The 19,234-nt window shown below is 38.4% G+C and overlaps 1 protein-coding gene across 1 annotated transcript in view; it reads right to left on the bottom strand.

Moving 5' to 3' along the window:
* Positions 1-19,234, bottom strand: part of LOC308058547 (uncharacterized protein) — a 118,575-nt gene that overhangs the window by 66,857 nt on the left and 32,484 nt on the right. Inside the window, exon 3 of the mRNA XM_080374476.1 lies at positions 11,296-11,416. Within this exon, the coding sequence (XP_080230602.1) occupies positions 11,296-11,416 (121 nt within the window). The remainder of the gene's footprint in view (positions 1-11,295; positions 11,417-19,234) is intronic.

Below are 19,234 nucleotides of genomic sequence, written 5' to 3'. Positions count from 1 at the left end.
GTCACTTGTGGAAGGCTTTATTCATAATTGCAATGACTTCTGTATTGTACTAGAGAAGATGAATATTGATGTCACCGCATCGAGAATTCATAATGTAATAAAACACTGTGCCGTACAGCACAGAACTGTCATTGGTCACCAGCCTAACTCAGTTTGAACAATGCTTGTTAGAATAGTTAGGTGATTTTCTTGCTAGTAAATGATATTTTTGCAAGGGCAATGTCAGTCTACAAGCACATGTGTTTTTCTCTTACACCACATGAACACGTAAATGAATAATTCTCTGCAAAACAAATTTTAGCTTCACAGCATCCTGTAGACTAATACACATCATAGTAAATACAGAAATATGTGGAAACAGCCATTAAGCAATATGATTCTGGGATGCTCTTTGCACTTTCTAAGGGACACAAGTGACAACTGTTCTCTGCTTTAATTACAGTATTTAAGTTTGATAGAGATAAATATATGCATAGAAGTAAATTTTAAAAGAACATTACTGTCCTTATATAGCAGCAAGTTAGTTGCTTACCACAATACTGATGACAAAGGTAAGCAGCGAACTAACTCAATCCTGCAACGTTATGAAAGGTCATCATTCAGCTATTTCAAGCTGGGGGCTGGAGGGGGGGAAGAATCAGCAGGTGCATGGGCAGATTTGCAGTTTCTTGACCAAAGTATGTGAACCACCATTTGTGGATGGTGAAGAATGGTATGAATATTAACCAGCTGCTTTGCAGGAAAATCATGTACAGAAAGGGAGGCATACTCTGAAAGGATCTAGAGCAAAGCAGCATTCTCACAGAAAACAGAGCTGGATGTGAAGTGCACAACAAAGAACCTCTATAATGAGGAGGAACAGGCTAGAGAATGAGAAAAGCATGTAAAGAAAGAGTGACAAGGATAATGGAGAGCTCTACAATTTTCACCCTCAGTCCAATCTCATGCAGGAAACAGAGGAAGAGGAGTTTTGGATTTATTTACTAGCAAAATAATGGAACTGCCAATCTATAACTACAGGTCATGTTTTGAAGGAACCCCAGCATTTTTCATCTTCCAGCCTAAATATGCTGGTTCTTTTCCTAGATTTACTTTCTTTTCAGGCCTTGGGTTATTGGAGTCCAAGACTTTTAATATGAGATTATTTTTTTCCATGATTTAGAGTGACTGTAGCAGAAAACCCCAGGTTATAGATGTCTTGAACAGTGGAGTTTGTTCAGTGGAGAGGTAAAACGGTCAGTTGTTTTGGAAAAGAAATCTCATACTCATGAAGCTACCTTCCTAAATATGGAATATTCTCCCTCACATCAGTGCAAATCATTCCACTAGTTTGATTTAAGCAATGTTCAGCCCAGACCAACAGCAGGTTTACGGTTTTGTAATATTATGTTTCTAAATTTGTAATCACTGGAAAAACAAAAATTATGCTGTTCAAGCACTTCTTGCCCTAGAACATCCCAAATTATTAGGTCATTCTAGTATTATGTACAAAAGTAAGTAAATTAGGTGATTATTATCAATTCCCACTGCACTTCAGGTGTCCATCTCGCTATTGTTGAACTCAAGGGCTGCATAAGCTCTGTCTTGGTACAGATGCACTGAGAGAGCTCTCACAGTCACATATCTGACTGTCTATAGCATCTCCATTCTGCAGTGTTGCATGAATTCCCATGGGACACTCTCACCCCACCAAAAGGGAAGTGGCCATAATGACTTTCTCAAGAATGTCCACTGTCCTGGTTTCAGCTGGGATAGTTAGTTTTCTTCTTAGTAGCTGGTGCAGTGCTGTGCTTTGGCTATGATGTGAGAACAATGTTGACAACGTGCTGATGTTTTTACTTGTTGCTGGGTGATGTTTATACTAAACCAAGGGCTTTTTGGTTTCTTGGGCCCTGCCAGTCAGAGAGCTGGAGGGGCATGGGAAACTGTGAGAGGACACAGCCAGGACAGGCGACCCAAGCTAGCCAAAGAGGTATTCCATACCATATGACATCATGCTGAGTATAGAAGCTGGGGGAAGAAGAAGGAAGGGGGAAAAATTTGGCATTATGGTGTTTGTCTTCCCGAGTAACTGTTATATGTGATGGAGTCCAGCTCTCCTGGGGGTGGCTGAACACCTGCCTGCCCATGGGAAGTGGTGAATGAATTCTTTGCTTTGCTTTGCTTTGCTTTGCTTTGCTTTGCTTTGCTTTGCTTGTGCACGGGGCTTTTGCTTTACCTATTAAATTGTTCTTATCTCAACCCTTTCTGATCCTCCTCCCCATCCCTCTGGGTGAAGGGGAGTGAGCAAGCGGCTGCCTGATGCTTGACTGCCGGCTGGGGTTAAACCACAACACCACATACATGTTGTTTGAATAACTACTCTGAACTTAAAATATAAAAAATATTTACATCAGAACATTATTTTTCAAATTAATCATGACATCATTAATGGTACTACCCAAGGGCATTTAGATTATGGAAGCTTTTAGGATTATGAAATGAAATGAAAATTTTAATTTGAACCACAGGGTTTTGTTGGATGGATCAAGGTTACAGGAAAATCTTCACTGGTCAAGAAATGAATATTTTGGTCCAGCTGTCCTCCAAAGTAATGCAGTTAAACCATTTCCCTGCTGAAAAAAAAAAAACTATGCAGTACCATACTTTCTATACTGAATCTGAGTGAACAAAACTAAATATTTTATTTTTCTTTTAAATATGCTTCATGGACCTTATACCATACATCTTATACTTTCTTAATAAGGAAAATAAAGGGTTTAATATTAATTATAAGATTTTGTTCCTCAGTAATATACTCTACCTGAAAAATGTATGTCAATACATGTAATGATTTATGTCAACAACGTTTATTAGATAATTACTTTCCATCATTAACATGATTGCATCCAACTTATCATTGAAGCCTATTTTTTTCAATGAAAGTTAAAGGGCAAAAGGGTTTCTTATCAGTCACGCTGACATTTATTGCTAACAATACAGACTGGAAAATTATGCAAATAGTGAAAGAGGTATTTTCATGAATACCTAGAAATTTTTACTGAAAAGCCATAGGTTTTCTTAATGCAAAATGGAAACATAAAGGAGTTTCTTGCAATCTTGTTCATCTCATGAACAATTTACATTCGTTTCATGAAAAATTATTTACAAGTTAGGTAGCAAAGGTAAAATAAATGAGTCAGTGTCTAATATTTAGTTGCAACTGCAATTATCCTTTATATAGATCTCATTTCAATTACCTAACAGGGCCTTATTTTCTTAATAGCTTGTCATGGAATAATTTTATTATTTTTTTTTTTTAAGATAGGCACAAATAAAGTTGCACATTCTGTTACTCATCAGTACTTTTTTATAACACAAACAAATTCCTAAGTGCAACTAGCCAACCATCTTTTTTCTTTGAAAAAATAAATTCTATTTTACAGATTATTTAAAAAATTTACTACTGTTACTGCTGTTAAGTACTGTTGCTGCCTATTGTTACCTGAAATAGTTTGTCTTTTCAACATAAACAGTACTTATTCAGTGCTAAGTATGATGGAGTTTTGGCTGTTTCATAGCTAAGAAGTTGTAAATCTGAATTTGACAGCCTCTTTTTCTAGGCTAAAACACTGAGGATCCTAAGTCCAGAAGATGTGCATAGGCTAGACTGGCACAGTGGAGTCCTTTCAGACTTCACACGGAAAGCAGAATTTTCAGGAGAAAGGGGGTGCTGTGGAAGGTGTTCACTAGGTGTGACAGATTACAGGCTGGTCTACTTTTTTCTAGACGTTTTCTTGCTAGTAAGGTACCACGGCTGGCATTGCCTTGTCCAAGGTCCATAAAATGGCTGAATTTTATCTCGCTGGATATCTTCATATTTTCACGAACGTTTTCATCTGGTTTCATAAGCAAAGGCAATAGAAAGAAATCTTTTGTTTAGCACAGACTCCCATGAGTCTAGACACAAGTCTTGATAAGGGTTAAGGATGTGCTGAGAGGAACTGTTATTCTGTAGTTCAGTATTTACTTTTTCATTTTTTGTCAAATGTCAGGAAAAGATTGTAATCTTTCAAAAAACTTAAATTATTTTAAATTCTTCACACACAAAAAAAGATACATTGCAATTCTGAAGTCTTATCAAAGCATGACATGATAAAGCCTGCATAGGGGAGGACCTACAGAATAATGCTTGGTACATTATCGTGTATATCCTGAAATAATTCCATTTTACAGTTAATGCTATATAGTTTTGTATGCATTTTGGGATTATGACTACACTGCAGGCAGTAGAAGCGTATACTCTTTCTTCCTCCAAATGCTTAGTAAAATAACAAATGTTCACAGATACTCTTGTTTCTAATTGGATTCCTTCTAGGCCACCTACACAGAAAAACACAATTGCTGAAGCCTGCAGCAGCCACATTGTGCTATATTGTATAAATAGCTCTGGGAGTTCAATAAAGAGCCAAATTGCAAAACCAGTTTCACAAACAGGAGCCTTCATTTGGTAAAGGTGAAAAAGGTCAATCCCTCAATTTCCAAATTGTTTTTGCTTTTGAAACACTAGAAGAGGATCAGAGATTGAGATGGGAACAGAAGGGAGGAGGTCAATTTTTGCCTTTTCTTTTGCAGTTGCCTATGTATTGGCTCTAAAATGTATTAAATAAATGTAACAATATAAATTGTAGATAATTATATGCAATACTCACAGTATATAATAATATGTAATTATAACAGAGAGTGGGTATAAAATGGACTGGAATGAAACAACAAATGTATTGTTGCAGTAAAAAAACATCCAGTACCATACAGTGAAAAGACTCTGAAATCCATAGTCCTTTGATAGCATGATGTTGTTTGAACAGCTAAAATGGATTATGATTCCACTGGGTAGGTGTGTACTTTAGCATCCCACATTGTATTAAAGAAGATAAAAATTCGGGAAGCAACTGCCATCAAGAGAAAACCTTCAAATAGATTTTCTCTGCTCGTAAAATTACCACTTACATTTTCCACTTTACAAAGAAATACAAAGCTGTGGATTTGTATTAGAATACATTTTATTCATGCCAAGAGATAACTAGATAGCTAGATAAATATATATTAGTAGACACATAAATATTCTGCATACATGTATATATGTCCTAGGCACAAGAAAGCTCAAAAAAAGGCTACAGTGTGAGGCACCCAAAAGTTTATATATGTCAGTTAGGGGGTTCTGCCAAATTAGCATTCTTCAGTGTTTGCCATGGGAAGTGGTGCTATCTGGAGGTGTATGCTAATTATCCTAGCACTTTAAAGTCTCTCAGATCCCTGCTTGATATAGCTTCCTCAGATGCTCCACGTTAAAGTAATCACCTGATTTGCAATCTGGAAGGACTAATCTGAGCTAGTTCATAGCTTCTCAAAAAAATATATTAACTGAATTTTGCTAATCCTCCCAAAAGAAAAGCAGGAAGCACAGGAATAGAGGGGCAGACAAATGGATGAGGGGAGCAGGGAAGAAGACAAGGGACAAGATATTTTAGATTTAAAATGTACAGACCTTTTGATGTTTTACATTGAGGAACACTTCTAGAAAGGAGCTACCTCCTTCCCAGTCAGCAGCAGAAACCAACAGCCTATATAATCACTCAGTAAAGTAGCTGTAGTCAGCCTTGCTTACCAGGTCTTCCTGTATGTTTGTGGACCAGCATGTGTACTTTGAGATTTTCTCAGTTATGCATAATTTAATCAATCACAGGCTTAGTTTTCCCAACAAAACACAATGCCCTGATTTAAAAACAAGTCCCACAAGAGTCTGGTTTCTAAGCATGGAAGTGCTGGTCCTTCTCAATGAAACATTTTAAGATCTTTTTAAAGGGCAAGTGTACTTTCCTCCTATTAACATTCTGAGAAATGAGCTAACCATGTAGCTGTATCTTTTACGGAAATAAAAATTGACAGCAAGCATGGGCATTTTCACCAAGAACATCTGAAGCTGTGAAATGTTCTAAGAAACTGAAAACAGGATCTTGACATGAAAAGGGAAAGGCCTTTAGATGCAGACCCTGCCTAGACATGCCAGAGGAGGAATCACCCTGGCTTTTTATCTTCTGCTTAACGCCTGAGCAAAGGTTTTGCTCCCGAGGGTACTGAGTTAGGACTATGTAAGGAACATCAGTGTCTTCAACATGCTGTACAGCACAGTACTGCAGGGGAGATACGCTAGGCTCCCACAGTCCATGTCTTCTGTGGTCCTATATCAGCACTGAGAGGGAAGGAGAGGGCCAGGATATTTCTTTCAGTCCATTGGCTTCAGTAGGGACTGCCAGAATTATGCTGCCAACATGCCTCTCACATTAATGTCTGCAGTAAGGTATCATATTTGTGCATATAAAATTACTTTTGCCCACTGAGAATAAAAACCTCCTAAAAAAACCTAGCCTGACAACTGCAATTGTGACTGGCATCCTTAGCATCCAAGGCAGATGGGCCTGTTAGGCATAAGCAATGAGGCCCTGCACACTCTCAGGATGCTATTTACAACGACACTTCATATCTTGGCTCTGTCAGTTCACCCTTGCAAATGTCTCTTGTGTATTTTTTTCCTCTGCTTTATGAAGCAGTGTAATACATTCTTTTCTGCATGTCCCTCTAAAATTCATCTTCTTGCTAATACTTCTAACACAAAAAACCCTTTCATATTCCCTTCTTTTTCACATAAGCATGGTTTCCCTCCATTTCAGTTTTCATTCTTCTCTGCACCACCTAAGTAATCTTTTTGTGCAGTGTCTGATGACATACTGGATGCACTGTGTCTCCCACAGGACCTTGGTCTCAGTGAACAGAGCAGAAACACAGGGAGCTGCAGGGAAATTCTAGCTCAGGAGGGTTTGTGCACAAATTACTCTGTGGGATGATGTTGTATGTATCCACATACATTGGAAAAATCTGTGAAGTAGTTAGAACAGGCTTAAGCAAGATGACTTGCCAAATAATTAAATTGCCAAACTCTTAACAGAGTTCTGCTAAGTGCTTGTAAATTGATGATCCTCTAGGCTAATCATACGGTCAAATTTGAGCCCATTTCCTAGTGGCAGTAAGAATTATTGATGCCAAGAAATCCTCTCCCAAGTTTCCACCCTTCTTCAAAGCACAGATTTGCTAGAAGTGCTTCATAAATAGCTGATTCATATTTTTAAAGGGAGGGGAGGTAAACTCATTTCATGTTGCTGAAGCATTCCAAAATTGTTCAACAAACGTCAAGCTGCGGGCAACATTCTGTATCTGCACTACCTCTAGGTGAGACCCTGATAGCACTGCACCTGGCATACGTTCTTCAGTAGCACAAACATTATAGTTCTCTCTCATTAACTTGGTTAAGGACCTGCTTGCATTTTTAGTTTTTTTCAGAATTCTAATGTGAGGAATATATTGGGAGAGTTTTGCCAGTCCATTAGTACTTTTTAATGTCGTGAACGTGATCAAGATAGAAAAAAATAATTTCCTAAACAGTTGAAAATATGATAGAGATACAATTTATTTTCTAAATAAGGAAATTATCATGGAATTGGATGTTAAAAGTGGTTCATTCTTCCACTAGTACAACACTTTAGCTTTTAATGTTGCTATTGCATTTACTCTGGATTCTGGCATACATAAGAGACCTCAAACCTTTAGAGTGACTTGCTGTTGAACTGAGTTGGCTTTTAAAACCATCAAAACTACGTAAATTGCAATGCAATACAAGAAAAGTAGGAAAAATAGAATGGAAATGCTGTTAAAAAGAAACTGGCATGTGGTGCTCCTGCCATCTTGTGGCTCTTCTGCATCAAATCACTCATTCATTTATATACTAAAACTAAGTTTCAGTGTTAATTCTTCTAGTGCCTACCTGTGGCACAGGTCTGCCAGTAATAGGCATACATACATGAACTGTTCAGATAAGGCATAGCCGTGTGTTGAAATAAAAACACTATGTATCAGCAAAAAATATCTAGAAAGAGCAACATATTTTTGCTTTGTAGACATCTTTTATTCTCCTCTGGGCTCCAGCCATGTTTTCCCAGAGGAAAGAAAAATACATTTTATTACAAATATAATAAACATATACGTGTTTCTATACAAAACAGTATGTTTAATGTATTTTTCTCCTGAAAATGTATACATTTATACATGTATGTACATGCACACAAACACAGACACTATTTAAAATGTATGCATTTAGATCCCTGTTATTCTAAATTGGACCTAAAACCTCAGTAGATAAAAGTACATGATCAGCCTTACTTATTTCAATTTCATTTCTTCCAAAGAGAATCAAGACATATGATTACTTCCCCCACAACTGCAGCTTCCAGGAGCTATCACACCAACTCAGACAACCTGACCTGAATTTAAACCATTCAACCCAATTCAACAACCATAATGTTTCTGTTCAGATAGATTCAGGCTGAAATGAAATATTGAGCTTGTGTTCCCAATTGGGAAGCAAAACATCGCAGCAGAACTGAAACTTAAGCACTGAAAATTTCAATTTTGCAGACTCTGTTTTGTTCCACTCATTGAGGCCAAATATGGTTTGCATAGAAAGCCTTAATCAGATCTAATCAAAAGCCACTAGCCAAACAGTCAGTATGAATGGAAACTACTGGCTTTCTTCATTTCACCTTTAGAGACCAAAGACACTGGTAGTGTTTCTCCGTCCTGAGAACTTCAAGCCTGACCACATAAGATCAAGGCTTAGAGTTCATCCGCCACCAGTTCCATAGTGCTAACAACCCCTCCCCAAAACAGAAAGAAATTAGAGCATGTGCAATGTGTACTCAGGTTCTTGGGGCTCTGAGATGAGAGAGACTTCTTAATAAAAGGCTGTGATAGGGGATTTTAACAAATTGTACTCTGCAAAGAAGGTACGCACCATTCCTGCAGAGGGGTAAAGAGTTTACCATTCCATCCTGGCTATATCCTATAACAATAGATTAAATATGCTTCATTTTTATGGGGAGGGACAAACTTTAGAGTACTATCAAGATCACTCAACTGTAGCTCTCTTTTTTTCTGATGCATGAGGAAAACTAGACGCTGCAAACTATATTTGGAGATAAAAGATCGAATTGGCATCTTCAGGAGAACATAACTGTTAGTACCATCCAAGGATTTTTCCAATGGTAAAGAAATTTCAGCTGTTCACTGAGGCAAAGTTGCTGCTGGTTCACTGAAAATTGTTGGGTGCCAAGAGGCATGAATAGTTAGTAATTGTGGTAATTTCTCATACATAGCTGGGATGAATGGTTAATATGAAAACGGATTAATACATTTAACTCCTTGACTCTGCACAGGAGTGCTTTACCATTAGTCAAAGTAGTCCCATCACTGGGACTGTACTGCTTGGAAAATACAGATCAAAGGATCCCATTCCACTGTCAGTGTAACAAAGCAGCTGCTTGGGACTGGAAGATTTTACTCACTTTTTAAAAAGCACTGCAACTGTGACTCAAAAGTGTACTATTCCAACAAAAAAAAAAAAAAAAAAGTGACTGTGACACATGGTATCAGTAGACTGCTTGGCACAAGGAAGTGTTCAGAGTGTGAATGCTTCTCACTTTTACCACCGAAACCTTTATCATAGATAGACAAGCATGTTCACCATGTTGTAACCCTCACTACCCACAGATGGTCAGCACTGGATATAAGTGAAATAAAAATATTTATGAGTCTTAAAAGTTTGTCTTTCCCAGGAAAAGATATTTTTTTTCAGAATTATAGGTCTATATAGCTTGTAAAAGACCTCTGGAAGTCATCTGGTCCAACACACTGCTCAAAGCAGGGTCAACTCAGAGCAGGTTGCTTAGATGAATTAGAGACACCTCCAAGGATGAAGATTTCACAACCTCTTTAAGCCACCTGCTCCAGTATTTGAGTACCCTTATTGCAGAAAAAAAAAATCCAGATATCTAATTGGAATTTCCTGTATTGCTGTTTGTGCCTTTTATCTCTCACCCCTTCACTGTTCAACTGCAAGAAGAGTCTGGCTCCATCCTCCTTACACTTGCTCATTAAGCAGCTGAAGGCAGCAATGAAAATTCCCCCATCTCTCCCCATCCTTCTCATCTCAAAACAGAACAAACCCATCTCAGCCTCAGCTCGTACACCATGTGCTCCAGCCTACTCATCATTTCAATTGCCCTCTGGTGAGCTTTCTCCAGTATGTGCATGTCTGTCTTGAATTGGGGAAGCCCCAAACTGGACACGCTAGTCCAGCACAAATGCTGAACAGAGGGGAATAATCGTAATCACTTCCCTCAGCCTGCTGACTACACTTTTGCAAATACAGCCTGGGATACGGTTGGCCATTTTCTTAATTGCACTCTTCTCACTCATGTTCAAATTGTGTTCATCTGGACTACTTTCTTACCAGTCAGACCCCAACCTCTGGCCCAGGCCTCTGTATTCAGCATTGTTGAACTTCATGAGGCCCCTGTCAGTCCATTACCCTAGCCTGACAAAGTCCCCTCTGGATCCATCCACCCAGTAGTCTACCTATGCAATCCATACTTCACCAGTTGGGTGACAAGGATACCATGGATATATAGCAGATACTGTACTGTCTAATGATTCTGAAGTTGAAGAATCAGAGTGTAAACAATTTTTGTGCAGCCTTTCTGCCTCTGGAATATTAGTTCAGACAGGAATTATACCTTGAAACTCAATATTGATACTATAAACTATTGTTTGAACACGCTGAAGAAAAAATAACTGACGATTTTCAGAAGGGTATGGTTTTAAAGTTAGTCATCATTCAAAAATATTTAGATGGTTAATATCAGATATCTTCAAGTATCTAAAGAATAACTCACCTAAAATAACTGATATGTACTAATAAGGTCACTTGAAGGTGAGAGTTTTCATGTGATCTGAGAAACAAACTGATAATGATTTTCCCACTATAGGGTTATGTTTCCAGTCACTTATTTTTCAGAAGATTTTTTTTTCTAACTGAAAACTCTATCTCCTCTTGGCCTGTGCATAAATTATTGCAGAAAACCTGAACAAATTCAAGTGAGAGAGGTTGGCAAAAATAAATTTAACTTCTTCAGTTATAAGAAAATAATTACTTTTTACCTTTATTTGAATAAGATATGCTGGGGGAAAAAAGCTTTAACTGTGAGTAAATACATCCTGCAGATGAGTTTGAATTGGATGAACTATGATCACTGAAAACTGAATGTATAATACATTACACAGTGCTAGATCTCAGGCTCCAGCACAGTTCATTGATAGGCAGACCAGACCTAATATTCAGAAGGAAGGGTGGATATATGTGTTTACCTGCATTGCAATAGCATGTACCAGAATTGCAACCACACACCAGGATGCACCATCAGCAGAATCCCGTTGCACTAAGTACCATATACCCAAGACAAAGGCCATGTCTTCCTCAAATGAGCACCTAGAAGCAAGATAAAAGAAAACAGCTGAAAAATGGATTCCAAAATTAATAACATATATTAAAACAGACTAGGTTCTTTATCAGAGAATCAAATTTCAAAGGTCAAATTTCCCTGATACTAGAGATACATGTGAAACCCACTGGCCAAATAGAAGTTTTAACACCACTTTAGTGCCAGTCCACACAGAGAACTGTCAAATTTATTGGTTCCTTTTAGCTTAAATGCCAGAAACATGAGTTACTGATTTAAGAATAGCAACCCTGCTGATAGTTGCGTTGCTATAGGCCCTAATTTCCTTTTCTTGGATCTTTGTCTCGTGTTTTAAGAACTTGAAAATTATGCATAACTGGATATTTTTAAAGTGACAGCTGTAAAATTAATCATGCTAAAATTAAGAAATGTGAGGATTAAAGTGGTATCTGTCACCTTAATTTTGCACCCCTGCTTGAATGCATTGTAAGAGTCTTAATTATATCACTACATGCTGTATGGATTTCTACCTCTCTCTCCGTATATAGTATGAATTGTCTCTGGGAACAAGCCACTGATTTGCAGAAAAAGAAGCAGTTGTCCATAACACCTTGGTTTCATTTGTCATTGACACTAGGAGGTGTAAACTGTAATAGGAAACAAGATGGTCTTCTGAGTAAGACAGGTGAAACCTGTCCCCCTGAATTACATTTTATCACTGCTGCTGTCACAGAGACTCTCATCAACTAAGCAGAAAAGCTTTTAAATTATTTTCTCAGGTGTCTACTAATTATGAGCTTCTCATTAAATACTTGACTTGAGACTCTGCTCTGGGGTCAAAGCTAATCACTCACAGGGGAGACTGAAGTCAGCAAAAACTACACCTTCAACCTGAAAATTGCTAATAATAAGTGTTCTTATAAAAATCAAGCTCCACAGGTCTTGAAGTAGACATACAAGACTGATAGATATTTCACACCAAAAGTCATTCTGTGCCTTGGTTTCCTCTTTGTAAAAGCAAGCCAATATTTCTTACACCTCTAGAGTTGCAATATTAAGTAAATAAAGTTATGTTTGTTGAATAATCAGGATCATGGAGGTCAGTATTCTTCAAGGAAGGCCAATTATAGTAAATATTGTACTGAATCCCACCATGATATTGATAAAATATATTAAATAGTTTCTCACTGAGTAAGCATAAATTGGGAACAATAAAAAATAAACAGGATACCTTAAAGAACGTATGCATAAGGGTCTTGCTCAGTGGTAAGGTTGCACATGCACAGAAAACCTTAATTTTGGCATTTTTTATGCTTAAGGTACTTGAACTTGCAGCAGGTATGTTCCTTCTTACACAAGACATTACCTTTTTAATATTTAAATTTCAGGTGATCCCATTCAATCTAGTCATTATGTGAATCACAACTACAGAATAATTCCTACATCTTTGCAATAATCAACTTACTTATACTGTTATGGTGCCATCAAATTTGAATCTGTTTTTTTTTCTTCAGCTCTAGAATGGTACAAACTTACAATCGCAGCTTATCAGTAACAAGTGGTAACCAGAAGAGTTCCAAATAAATCACTTCATTTGATTTAGTAATTTTTGTCTTACAAGATTGTTACTTTTCAAACCTATTATCACTGGGTTACACTACAGACATCAATCAGCCAATAAACAAAGTGTATGGTTTTATTTTCATAGAAGACTTAGCTGTTGTTAATATGTATTTAAGCAGACAAAAATAATCACTATGAGATACAAAGATAATTGCACTAGGTAAACCAAAAGTACAAATTTGTATTTACATGTCTGTGCCTATGCTGAGCAACAAGAAAGTCTGTAACTTTCTGGTAAAGGGAACTTCTATGCATAAATAACATTAGATATTGTTTTTTAGAGACTGAATTTCCATCCGCTTATGAAAAAGACAAAAGACTGTCTAGTTCAAAAATAGTCTTTCATATACCAGAACTATTTGTGGTGTGCTTGTCTATGGTAGACTGGCTTCAATCCAGCTCACCAAGCTGACTTTCAGTGATATTTTACTTATGATTAAACCTTTACTCACTTGTTGTACAGACTGTTTAACATTTAAAATGAAATTCTATTAAAAAGATTGTTTCTGTGGTTCAGACACCTTTTTCTTTTTTCAAATTACTAATTGCTATAGGGGAACTCCTTCCTACACCGATAACTGAACATTAAAGAGAACAGCTGAAGACTAGCCAGAAATATTAATCTCATTCCAAAATTCAACTAGCCCTATAATCCAAATGTAACTTTCAGACTCAGCTGTCACAGGTTAAGCTGCTAAATCTTGTGCTTGAATACAACGATGCATCTTCATGGCCACTTATTACCTAAAATAATTAAAAAAAAACTTTGGAATGAAAAACAACCCACTTGCGAAATTTTGATTCTACTGATCGTAGACTGGAAAAACTATAAGAAAAAACACCAAAGATTTACGATTAAAATTGTGAGGGTTTTTTGATAAGTGATGACTTACTATATTGAACAAAACTGTCAACGTGAAAGGTATTCTGCTAAAAGGGAGGTCCATTTTTAAATTGTGAAAAAGCAGTATTTTTCTACTTGAGGGATTTCTTAGTGAGAAAACTCATCAAATTCAATCCATTTAAAATTTCCAAGGAAAGGATATACCAGTGACTTTCAAGAGAGAATCACCTGAGCAAGGGAATTCTATTTTAATAGCCAGATGGTAAAAAGGAAGGCTAAGCTTGGAAAAAAAAAAAAAAAAAAAAAAAAAGATACTGTTGATGCCTCAAAGGGGAAGAGGAAGATAAATCACAATATGTGGAAAGAAGCATCCTAAGAAGGGTTGGAAAGTGATCCCTCACAGGCAAGAAGGAGCTTCTGTTTCTTGAAAAATTGTGTTCTGTGGGCAATCCTCTTGCCAATCTGTGGTATGATACTTCGGTACAGGGCTTCCTTATCTCCCAAAGACTTTAACCAGAGCCTCCCCCCACTCCCTGCCTCCCATTAATTTTATGTAGTGTATGGAGCAGAGCTGTGAACACACATGTAGGGTCTTCTATGCTCAAAAAAAACACTTGCACAATTGTTAGTAATGTATATAGGTGAAAAGCACTGGTGGTTTCAGGACAAAGAGAAAAACAAATCCTTGTGCTTTAAAGAATATAGGAATACTGAATATTATTGATGCAAGTCACAGAATTCATAGAATTACAGATTTAACTGGGCAAGAGATAGATTCACCCGGGAATGGCTAGGAAGAAGTGGAGCAGCTACTTGTAATTTATGGAATACCAGGGGGAAACAGGGAGGAAATAACTTAGAAACCTGTGTGTCTGGGGTGCGGGTCCAGCAAAGGCTGCTGTGCTTTGTAGAAAACCAAGAGAAGGCATTGAAGATGGACTACACTGAGTGAAAAGGAAATAACTTAGTATAAACTTTGCAGAGGTTGCTATGAGAGCTTTTAATTCAGTGAGATAGGTATAAAAAGGATTGGTAGAAAGGCTGGTAAAAGCTTGTATCTTTCACTGGCAAACACAAACTTTTCTGACATCCAAAAAGTGTACAAAGATTACTCTCAGCTGTCTCCTTTACCAACATCACCACAGCATCCAATAGTGACATCCTGCTATTTCACCCCAAAACTAACAACTAGTTGAATGTGTAGCAACTAGATCCAGATGCTGTTGCTCACATCATGTCATATGAGATGCAAGGGACTTGGAAATCCCCAGTGGAAGAGCTGAGAGTTCATTTTGCAGATATGAGAGACTTTACTGTGCTTCCTTCAGCAAACCATTGAAGAAGCATGGCTATCATCTGTGTGATACCCACTGCTCACTGTTCCAAGACTCAGCCTTGGATGGCCTGCCACCTTATCCAAGCTGCCAAATGGAAATCAGCAGTAGGACCAAGTTTCTCTTTTGTTCTCTTAGAAGAGGAGGAAAGCAATGCAAATAAATAAACATTTAGTGATAGCTGTCCAAAACCCCACTAAGCATTTCTAGCTAGCAAATCTGCAATAGTTGCAGAACAATTCAGATCAGAAACCTAAATTTGTGTCCTGCAGAAAGGAATTCAGAACATGTCTGTCCATCAGCCCTATCAAGAAAGCCTACAGCCAAGAAAGCCTATACGCCTAAACTAAACCGGTCATCTAGACTTCTACAGCCAATGGAGACAGTCACATCCAGAGGGTAATTCATTCCATCTTAAAATGGGTAAGAAATCAAGGTTGAATCAACAACTGATAGGACCTTATCTTTCTCTATTTATAGAAAAACTCCACATTCACAAATGAGGTAAAATAAGTCTTATTCAGAGCAACCAGCTATCTCTGTTAGGCAGCCACACTTGTTTAAAACTGATATTTTCTCACTGACCAGAACTTTTCCATTTGTCTGTTGCTGTTCCTCAGTGATCAGTGTGATCTCCTTGAACATCATTTCTACTGCTGTATTGCATTTTTATAGGACATTCTATAATTTTGGTTTTTCTGCCAAATCAAAAAAGTGTCCTCAACCTATTACTATAAATGGTTTGTAAACGAACAGTTTGATACAAGATGCCAGATTTCTCTGGAGGCAGGACTCTGGCAAGTGCCAGATGCTTTTTAATTCTACACTATCAGTTATTCCAGGATGATCAAAAGCTCCACAAACACTAATAAGTAGTTTGGCACTAAAATGTACCTAAAAATCCAAATATTCCCAGTTTCTTTCTTGATAAAGTTTTAAAGATAGCTTTGTTTGGAAATCCCTTAAAGGCATAATTTTTCCCTAGCTTTTCCATTGTTTCCTCATTCTTTGAAGTAGAACCATTAAAGCTCCAAATTTTTGTTTTCAGTTCATGTGAATATTCAGTTTCCTTTCCAGTCAGGAGTTTGAAAGTGCAAAAAAAAAAAAAAAAAAAAGTATAATGAGGAGGAAAACAACTCGAGTAATATTTTCCAAGACTGGCGGGGGAAGGGAACATTTGGGTGTACACATGAGGGTTTTTTAGAATTTCTGTTCTCACTTTCTCCAAGCCTTTTTTAAAAAATATATACTGTATAAACATGTTTATAGTTTATGCATGTTTACTAGATTTCAGTGTTCATTATTGTACTTTCAGCACAAACAAATTTTAAAGAGTAATAAACATCAAGCATATATTTCCAAGTTAAAGACAGACCTTAGAAGTGTCTACAATAAAATTTACAATACAACCACATTTCTGAATTTGTGGTCTGCAGGTTTTCTGTTTGTTTTCCTTCAGGAATTTAAAGCGTATGATTTAAAATTATAACTTAAGTCTTTTCCTTCTATATGTAACCTGTTATTTCATCTTGCAGTTCAAAGTGTTTCACTTTGTCTGTACTACCAAGGGTATGCATAACAGAAGTGAAAAGTCTGATTAATACTACTATCAGGAGTGTGTGCTAATCTCTTATATCCAGAAAAGTTGTAGGTTATTTCCAAGCTGATGTCATTTGTAGAAAAAAAGCCTTTTTTAAATGCTTGACATGATTGCGAAATTTATAATCTAAAATACATCCTCCTTGTTAATGTTTTTTTATGCAGATTAGTCTACCTGGCCCCTTTTGCCCCTTTCATTCTGTTATTCTGTTTCATTTCATTAAATGAAAGATCAAAATTGTATTATCAAAACAAGGCATATAAAAATAACACTTAAGAAGTTCATACTTAGAAGCAGCAAATCAGAATTATACATGTGTATTGCGTACCTAAACAGAAGTTACTGCTGTCCTGACAGTCATCCACAAGACTTGTTTGTGCTATGAAAAAAATCACCTTTCGCAGCATGTGATGGGCTGCAGGATTTCCTTTCCACCCCTCAGGTTTCCAGATGGGTGTCAGGGAGCAGGCATGGGGATGCTGCGCCTGGACCAGGGGTAGTGCTGGGGTGACAGGGCCTGTTCCCCCAGCCCAGCCCCAAGCAGGGTGCCCAAGGGGCTCCAGGCAGCCCCAGCCTCCAGCATCTCCCTAGGGATGGGACAGGAGCCTGCGGGTAGGCCCAGCTCCGTGGGGCCCGTGGCTGGACAGGGTGGGGAAGGTGGACACTGGCCCTGCTGCAGCATTGCTGGGGCAGGGTCTGACAGCCCCAGGGAGCCAAGATGGGGTCTTGTGCAGGGACAGCCAGGCCCATGAGCACCCCCGGGGCCCAGACAGGCAAGGTCTGATCTCACACCTTGGCAAGGCCTGGGTTCAGCCAAGGGCCAGCCTGGCAGCACCCAAGCAAGATGGAGCCGGAGGTGGTGGCCAGGTCCAACCAAGAAGCCAGACCGTAGGGTAACATGGTGATGGTGAAGCAGGTCTGGAATCAAGCTGGAAAGCCAAGCCACAGGTCATGGGTGGGATCAGTCTGTGATTGCTGGACAAGTCTGAGCTGGGCCAGGCAGCCAGCCCAGAGGGCTCTGCAGAGAGGCAGAGGCAAGGCTGTGGCTGCACTGAGGATCAATGCTCCTCCGCCATGGCTCAGGCAGGCAGTGAAGGCCTGGGGCTGAGCGTACACAGAGCACCTAGGCCCGCTGGTGTAGGTGGAGGCCACAGTGAGAAGACCCCGGTGAGGCTGGTCAGGCTGTTTATGGCTTATGAGTGCACTCAGGCCCTGACCATCAGAATGGTGAGTCAGAATGTGTAGGGCTGCACCAGATTCTTGGTTTTACATATGCACAACCTAAATGTTGGCATGACTGTCCCTAACTAGAGCAAGACAGAAACAGTCATTCCTAACTGAAGAGGCACTCACAGGAAGCACGGAAGACAGTTGTTAAATTCAAGACTAATATTTCTCGTAGGCAGCAATTTCTAATCTCTCTATCAAAAGCTGAATCACAGAACCATAGAAACCAGAAGTGGAATGGACTTAAAGACACCATCTAGTCCATTCACCTGCTTTAAAGGCTTTAGAATTGCAGCTCTATCATTGGCTTTATATAAGACATATGCCTAAGGTACCTACCCTGCTGGAAATGACTTGATGTTCTGTGTGGGTTTTATAATTCTAATAGTTTACCTCAATCTTTTTGACTGCAGAGTCTATTATTTCTTGTCCTGTCTATCAAGAACACAGAGAACAGATTTCTTTCCTCTTTCTGTTAGTTGCTTCTGGTTTTCAAGACTGATCAGTTGCTACGTCTATCTTTTCCTTCGTTGACTAATAACTCCAGGTCTTTCAAGTCTTTCAACACTTACTGTTCATTTCAGCATTTTCTCCGGTGGTTCTGTGTTGTTCATGAAGCATGAAGATTAAAAGAAATAGTCTGGTTGCTAAATACATGCTAAATATACCAGAAAGTTGACTTTCAAGGCACAACCTGGTATTTGTCTTTATTTCACCCTTCTTTTCCACATTTTTTCTCAATTTTATCGGGAGTGTTTTCAATTGTAATGCTATCTTGTAGGGTAGTTGCTGTCATCTGTAAATTTAAGAGCCATAATCCCTATTCCTTCATCATGGAAACAAATGAAAATAGTGAATTGTGACCCCCCAAGTGCAGGACCCAATACTTAGCCTTGCTGAACTTCATACAACTGGCCTCAGCCCATTGATCCAGCCTATCCAGATCCTTCTGTAGAGCCTTCCAACCCTCAAGCAGGTCAACATTCCTGCCCAACTTGGTGTCATCTGCAAACTTACTTGAGGATGCACTCGACCCTCATCCAGATCATTGATAAAGATATTAAATAAAACTGGCCCCAGTACTGAGACCTAGAGAACACCACTTGTGACTGGCCACCAACTGGATGTAGCAGCATTCAGGACCACTTTTTGGGCCTGGCCGTCCAGCCATTTCTTTACCCATACACTCATGCGAGCCATAAGCAGCCAGTTTCTCCAG

The sequence above is a fragment of the Falco punctatus genome (genome assembly GCF_963210335.1).
Source record: "Falco punctatus genome assembly, chromosome: 2".
Classification (NCBI taxonomy): Eukaryota; Metazoa; Chordata; class Aves; order Falconiformes; family Falconidae; genus Falco; species Falco punctatus.
Note: the sequence above shows the minus strand (reverse complement) of the source record. Positions and strands in the feature narration are given on the sequence as shown.